The sequence below is a fragment of the Nannospalax galili genome, unplaced genomic scaffold (genome assembly GCF_000622305.1).
Source record: "Nannospalax galili isolate Female #2095 unplaced genomic scaffold, S.galili_v1.0 scaffold32, whole genome shotgun sequence".
NCBI lineage: Eukaryota > Metazoa > Chordata > Mammalia > Rodentia > Spalacidae > Nannospalax > Nannospalax galili.
In genome coordinates, this window is record NW_008335297.1 from 3,145,413 (window position 1) to 3,153,160 (window position 7,748).

The 7,748-nt window shown below is 45.4% G+C and overlaps 1 protein-coding gene across 2 annotated transcripts in view; it reads left to right on the forward strand.

The window, feature by feature from the left end:
- Nucleotides 1-7,748, forward strand: part of Cpped1 (calcineurin like phosphoesterase domain containing 1) — a 125,292-nt gene that overhangs the window by 17,217 nt on the left and 100,327 nt on the right. For both annotated transcript variants that reach the window (XM_008829909.3, XM_017797355.2), the window contains exon 2: nucleotides 7,141-7,359. In XM_008829909.3, the coding sequence (XP_008828131.1) occupies nucleotides 7,141-7,359 (219 nt within the window). The remainder of the gene's footprint in view (nucleotides 1-7,140; nucleotides 7,360-7,748) is intronic.

Genomic DNA, 7,748 nt, shown 5'->3' on the forward strand with positions numbered 1-7,748 from the left:
CGTTCCTCCGTTCTTGTTGGTGCCGCTCCTTCGTTCTCACGGGCATTGAGGCTGCTCCTCCGCTCGCCCTGGGCTGAGGCTGCTCTTCTGCTCGCCCGGTGCTGAAGCAGCTCTTCTGCTCGCCTGGTGCTGAGGCAGCTCTTCTGCCTGCCCTGGGCTGCCTCCTGTCGTGGCCGCTTCTGCCCGGTCCAGACCCCAGGGCTGGTGAGAAGACTGTGTCAGCAGAGCTGCATTCAGACACGGTGCTGAAGCAGCTCTTCTGCCTGCCCTGGGCTGCCTCCTGTCCTGGCCGCTTCTGCCCGGTCCAGACCCCAGGGCTGGTGAGGAGACTGTGTCAGTAGAGCTGCATTCAGACACAGGAGACCAGGTTCAGTGACACAGGTCTACTTTATTGCAGGAAGGCACAAGCTTATATAGGGGTAGTGGTCCAATCACAGCACAGCAAGTAGGATACCTCATTAGCATAATAGGTTTAGCATCCTATCACAGTACAGCAAGTAGGATACCTTATTAGCATCATCCTATTAGCATAACTGACTTAACGTCCTACCACAGAATAGAGGGTAGGATGCCTTATTAGCATACTGGGTTTCACATTACAGAGCCTGGATTCCTGGAAACCACGTGACCCTGACAGTTGCAATATCACCCTAGGCTCAAGTCTTCTCCCACAAGGAGGGAGGGAGGAGGGAGGGAAAGAAGGAAGGAGGGAGGGAGGGAAGGAGGAAGGAAGGAAGGAAGGAAGGAAGGAAGGAAGGAAGAAAGGAAGGAAGGAAGGAAGTAGCATATTGGTATCAGTCCAGATACATCGAGGCAAGGTAGAATGGCTCAGGGGGTCATTGTATCAAGAGCTCCTTCCTGCAAGATGGTGAGCTACCTTAAGAGCAAGTTGTGCCAATTCCATGTCAACCAGTGGGAGTCGAGATTCTTTGCCTCAGTATTGTTGTCCCCACCTCAAGGGTCACCCAGCATAATGGACTGTGCCTGTCTTAGGTTGTCCTGTCTGTCGGGATCTTACCCATCATTGACTACCAGCCCTCGAAGGGTGGGTCCCTTTCTGTGGTTTGGCAGAGGGAGAGGCAGTACATCCAGTATTGGCTTGTTTAAAGGCCTCCTCAGGGGTCAAGAATTTGTTGAAACCCATCGTAGGTCAATTATAAGTTGGTAAGGGCAAGGAACAGTGGGTCCTTGTTTGCACAGACATGCCTGGCAAGATCTGGAGGTGGGGCAACAGCTAACTAAACTAGCCATAACAAAATTAACAATGCAGGGTCCAAAAATTAGGAGATACCAGTAATGGCTATCGTCTCTGCTTGTGAAGTGAGATACTCAAGGTCGTCCCAGGTTACCAGGTGTGCTGTTGGAGCCGGTTGCTTTCGTGGTCTGCGACGCCAGGTTGGTCTCTCAGTGGTTGAGAGGTGTGTCGCTTCCTCCAGGGTCAGGGCTGCCATCTCCGGGGTTGGTGGTTGTGGGGGGAGGGGTTTTGTCGCAGGAAATTCTGATGTTCTGGGCTGGGATCCAAATGGGGGCTGGAACATTATCTGGAAAGACACAAGCATAGCCTCGCTCTTGCGTTAACAACAGGTGTCAATAATATGATGGATATATTTGAGCTTGCTAAAAGGAGAAAAATGAGTGGCATCCATTTGCCATATCTTATTTAGACCAGGACTTCTACAGAGGGTCCCAGCGGGTTGTAATGGCCCCAGAGGTAGAAGAGGGGCACAAGAGGCACAGGCATGGACCAAATGTTTACAGCTCTGAGCACAGAGTGCACAAAGCTACACTTGTTCAAAGTAGCGAGGAGGTCCCTGTGCCTGGGCTTGTGGGGTTTCAAAAGTGCCACACCCTACCAATACGTCAAACCCAGTGTTTTGGACATTGGCATTTATATTGTGCTCTGTCTGTTGTTTGCATTCATCCTGATAAGCAGCCTTCCATAAGAGAAAATCACCTCCCTGTAGACAGGCGCGGACAATCTTCTGCCAGTCATAGGGGGTGTTGGCTGCATGGCTGATTGTATCTAATAGCTGACCAAACCAAGGGGAATGAATGCCATCCTCAATGGCTGCCTTATGAAGCTTTTTTAAAGTATCATGAGAGCCGGGCATGGTGGCGCATGCCTGTAGTCCCAGCACTTGGGAGGCAGAGGCAGGCGGATCTCTGTGAGTTCAAGGCCAGCCTGGTCTACATAGTGAGTTCCAGGACAGCTGGGGCTACAGGGAGACCCTGCTTCAAACAAACAAACTAACAAACAAACCAGCTGCAATGAGAAAAAAAAAAAAATGAAAAAAAAAAATATCATGAGAATGTGGATTCCAGACATTAGGGTTCTGTAGTCCCTGATTGACAGTAACTGGGAAAAACTGTGGAAAATCACCCATTGTATCATAGGAGAAGGGCCTAGACAGCAGGGACTTCCAGCCCTCCTCTGGAAGGGAGGGGTAGATGGACTCGGGGGAAACTTCCTTAGAGCTAGTGTAAGATGGCGGAAAGTAGCCATCACCCCATAATGGTGGAGTGGAGGCTGCCTTAACTTCCCATTTTTCATCAAAGCCAGTACAAGATGGCAGAGGTTAGCCACCACCCCATAATGGCAGGGCAGGGGTGATCTTGGCTTCCTGTTTTTCATCAGGGGGACCCTCGGACCCTAATTCCTCATTGTTTACCTCATCAGCAGTCACCATTTCTGCATCAGAAGAGAAATCAGTTAGTTTGGTTTTGACTGGATACGCCTGGGACAGGCCATCCCCACTATCCTGTAGCTTTATTTGTTTATCTATGTGTTTAAGTATGAGATTATTCTGCTCAGGGGCATGGGGGGAACTCTCCAAAGCGAGGCCAGAATGGCAGTCACAGTGGGGTAGAATGGCCCAGGTAATGGACGACCCTCCCTTACTTCTCTCTTTCTGGTCATGAATAGCACACAAGCCCATTGCTCTGGATCCCAATAGCAGGAATCTGTAAACCAAGGAGCAAGAGCTAGCACTTCATCTAATACCTTAGTTACTTCCTTCTCTGTTACCCTATTTTGCCTACTCCTGAGGAGAGAAACCAGTGCAGCAGTGTGGGGGCGGGCAGAAGCTGGATGACTGCTCCCCATACTGGAGGTCACTCAGCCTGCAAGACATACCCAGAAGGACTCAGGAGCCATTCAGGAAGATGATCGGCGGAGACAGGAACAACATGCCAAACCAAAGACTGCGAGCCAGAAGAGGAAGCACAGGAGAACGAAAGCAGCTAGCACCCACGGAAGGATTACTGGCAAAAAGGGCACAGGATGCCCAATGTGTTACAGCCTCAGGGGGTCGGGCTTTTTGAGCCCCACGTTGGGCACCAGCTTTCACCCTAGGCTCAAGCCTGTCTCCCACAGGAAATTACTTATTAAAATGTTTGCTGTAGGGGACTGTTTCCAAACGGTGTCATATCTACTGTGGCCTTGGGTGCCAATCACCTCCTGGATCAGATCTGATTCTGATTAATTTATATAGTTTAAATAGCTCTGCAGAGGGTCTCGGAAATTGGAACATAGCTAAAAGCATTCAGTGGTATACAAAGGTTATTTTTAAAATAATAAGTAAATGTTAATTAACAACTTTAAAAACATGAAGCAGAATCTCAGGGGTTTTTCATGAGCTGTATCAGCTCTTCAAGAAGACTTTCTCCTAGACCCTGTTGCTTCTGCTTGATTTATAGTTATCTGTTGCTACCAGAAAATAACCCTGAAGCATGATGCAGTGAACTTTTACCATCCCACAGTTTTTGTTGGGGATCTAGGTGAGGCTTTGTTGGGTTATGCCTCCACAGACTCTTCTAGGATTCCAATTAGGGAGCAGGGCTCTGGTCTCAGCAGAAAGTTCACTGATGGACAAGTCTCTTCCAGGTTCATTCACATGGTCGTTGGCAGTCCACAGTTCTTCCTGGGATATTAGCCACTGGCTTCCCTCTTTTGCTTGTGATATTGGCTACTCCATAGAGCAGCTTTTGTTTTGAGTCCAGGTCTCACTATGTGGCCCTTGGCTACTCTGGGAATCACAGAGATCCTCCTGCCTCTGCTTCTCAAGGTCTGGATTAAAGGCCTATGCCACCACTTTCAGCTTGATATGACCTTTGACCTCCCAAGTGAGGTGAGGGAAGAGAAGGAGGAAGAAGATCATGGTCTTTTTCTAGAATTCTCTGAAAGACATCCTGTTCCTATATTCTGTTTTTGGGAAGTGGATGCATTCATTCCACACTCACAGGTACAAAGGCTGTGAATATCGTCGGGAGCATATTTGTGGACCATCTTAGTCTTTCTGTCACCCACAGTAAGGGCTGGATGAATTGAAGTTAAACCTTTCAGAGGAACTGGGTTGCTGTCACAGCAAGATGCACACCAGAGTCCAGTCTGGTTGTGATTGGATTTAACAGCCACACTGTAGATCAAAGACTAGTAGGTTAACATGCCTTTTCTTTGTGAAGGGTGCAAAGATATTTTTTATTGACTTTCATTTTTAAATTTTTTAAAATTTTATTTTATGTGTATGAATGCTTTGGCTGTGTATAAGTGTACCTATGTGTGCAATGCTCACAGAGGCCAGAAGAGGGCATTGGATCTCCTGGAATTAGAGTTACAGACAGTTGCTAGAAACCCTGTGGATACTGGGAACCAAACTCCAGGTCCTCTACAAGAATAGCCAGTGCTTTGAACACTGACCCAGCTCTTCAGCTCCTTTATTGACTTTTAAATTACCTTGTGAGGGAGAATTTTGAAGGATGGTAGGGCGAAGATGGAAGTCCTGTGTATGATGATCATGAGCCAGGTGGGATGCAGTGGGAGGGAGCCATGCTTTGTTTTGCCGTGCAGATCTCTGTTTCCTGTCAACACCTCAGGGAGGCCTTCCCTGTCAATCTAATTTAATTAACTAGTCATTGCTTCGCTCCTAATCTCTTGCGTAGGCCTGATGGATTGACTCTAAATCTATTCCCTGCCTATTTTCTGGCAGGGAACTAAGGATCTTGCCTGTCTTGGTCACCCACTAATCACTAGCACCTTGCATTGGGCTTCACAAGTGTTGATGAAGGAATGAAACAGCCAGGCATGTGGGGCAGACCTGTCATCTGAGCACTTCAGTGGCTGAAGCAGGAGGAGATGGTTTTATGAACAGCCTGGGTTATATGTAGCAAGATTCTCTCAGAAAAACAAAACCCCCAAAACATGAACATGAAATGATCCCAAGGCTCTTCCCGGAAATTATAATATGGTTGTGACTTCCACAGGAAATACCACTTATTCCATTACCATGAATGATACATTAAATATTTTAAAAGAAAAAACAAAAGAACCAGCATCCCAATTATGTGTCCCAATTATGTGGTAGTTTTGTCCTTGTCACTAAAGCCTAGTGAGCCATTTGGCAATTTACCTTTTATCTCAGGGCCTCAGTTTCCTCAAGATGAATAAGCATGGGGATGAAGGCGAGGGTCACTGGACTGTGCTCTTGTCACCAGCTCTCTCACCCCTAACCCCAATCCTGAAGGCAGTACAGGTTCTGAGCACTGCTCCATAGGAGTGGCTCTGGTGGGTGTGCTTTTGTTTTGTTTTCTTTTTTTTTTTAGAGCTGGGAAGGACACCCAGGGTGGATATGCTTCCATGAGCTCCATTCCCAGTCCTTGTTTCTTTAAAGCACTGGTCTACCGCGTGAGATTTTGTTTAAAGTAAGGATTATGTACATGTATAGATATGTGCATACATATGTAAGGTGGAAACTTGCAAGTCCTCAATGCCCACCAACGGCCACTCAAACTCTGCAAAAGCATTCACCTGCAGTAGTTGAGATGTATATGGAGAGGGACACAAAGGCCCCAAACTTCATGAGAACCAAATAGAAGAGTGACGGGTGATTTCAGTTAAGGCAGAGAGTGTTTTTAAAGACATAAAGAGACATAAACCTAAGAGAGCATTTTTAAAGACATAAAGAATCTTATCCCAAAGATCAGCCCACCAGTGCTGAGTTATAGCTAGAGAGGAGTAACTCCTGGTGTGTTACTGCATCTGAGTGACTACAGGTAACAAGGTAACATGCAGGATAGTTCAAGAAAGCTAGGAAAATGGACTCTGAGTGTTTTCACTGTAAAAACATGGTAAATGTTTGAGTAATAAACATATAGTGTATACAGGTGTCAGAATGTCCTGTGGTATCCTATAAACATGCAGTTTCTAATGTGTTGGTTATTTTCCAAAGATGAAATTTCTCAAGAGCTCATGTAAAGTTTGGTGATTATTTCATACTAATGTGTAATAGCCTTGAAATTTGCTAGCAGTAGGTATTTTTCTTCCTACCCCCACGCTAATTAGTTTGACTGTGGTAATTATTTCACCATTTCTATATATGTCAAGACATGGGGTACATCTTAACATACACACACACACATACACACGCATGCACACACGCACGCACGCACAGTCAGTTCTACCATAGTAAAACTGGGAAAAAGAAAAAACCCGACCCCCCCTCCCCCATGTTCAGTCTCTCACTGTGCTGGTCCACACTTCATACTGCCGTTGAAATTTTAGTATTGATTTTTCTCCTTTTTTCTTTCACATTGATTTACTCATTTCAAGATTTTGAGATTTCTTTTTTGGCACCATATCTCCTGCCAGATAGCCAGAGCTTCAAGAGCCAAGTTTTATAATTAAAATTCTATGGCAAGTGTGGCGCCATTAAGCCTAGCAGAAAAGATTCAGAAGCACATCACTTAGTAATTTAAATATAATACTTCTGGCAGCATTCCATTTGAGGTATTTTTACTTCTAATTAGTAATCTATTACCAAACATTAATATCATTTCTACTGTGCTCTGTTGTGGTCCCTGGTTCATTTTGGATAGCTAGCCTTTAAACGAACAGCTTGGGTACATGGCTGTAGCAGCCCACATTGTTTTCTTTGGCCTTTGGGAATCACTAATTCCCCTACATAATTAGTATAAATCAAAATCCTCTAGACTCTGACAGGAAAATGGTATGTTTGAACATCAGCTTATTAAAGTGACCTAGTTAATTTTAGAAAAATATTGTATCTGCTTGCATGGTAACCTGGATGCTATCACTAACAGATTTTATATCTTTCTCTCCCTATCCCCCCCCCCTCTTTTTTTAAGAAAATGAAAAAGAGTGGAAAGGCCCATTCTACTTCATCCAAGGTGCAGACCCACAGTTTGGGCTGATGAAGGCCTGGTCTACTGGGGACTGTGACAACGGCGGTGATGAGTGGGGGCAGGAAATCCGTCTCACTGAGCAAGCTGTTAAGGCCATCAACAAACTGAACCCCAAACCCAAATTCTTCGTTCTGTGTGGTGACCTGATCCATGCCATGCCAGGTAAACCTGGAGTCAACATTTTCTCCTTCAGCTAGTCCTGATCAGGTGTAGACCGAAAAAAGAAAAAGATTTTGCTCCACAGACATTTCTATTGGGCAGCAGCTCATCCTTCTCTTCAAGACAGTTGCATTATCTTGAACATCAGAAAATGCATGCTCATTTTATATTTAGAATTTGGCGAGATTAATCACAGTAATTAGGCAGAGTTACAGTTCTGATGATCCAAGCTTAATATGGAAAACAAAACACATCCCCCCATTCACCTTTCTGCATTTCCAAGGACAAACCTCAGATACCATATCCATAAATGTAATCATGTCCCTTCTCTCTTTGCTTCTTAGAATTTTTTATCTCCCATGTTTGTTGGTGCCTTTTTTTTTTTTTTTTTT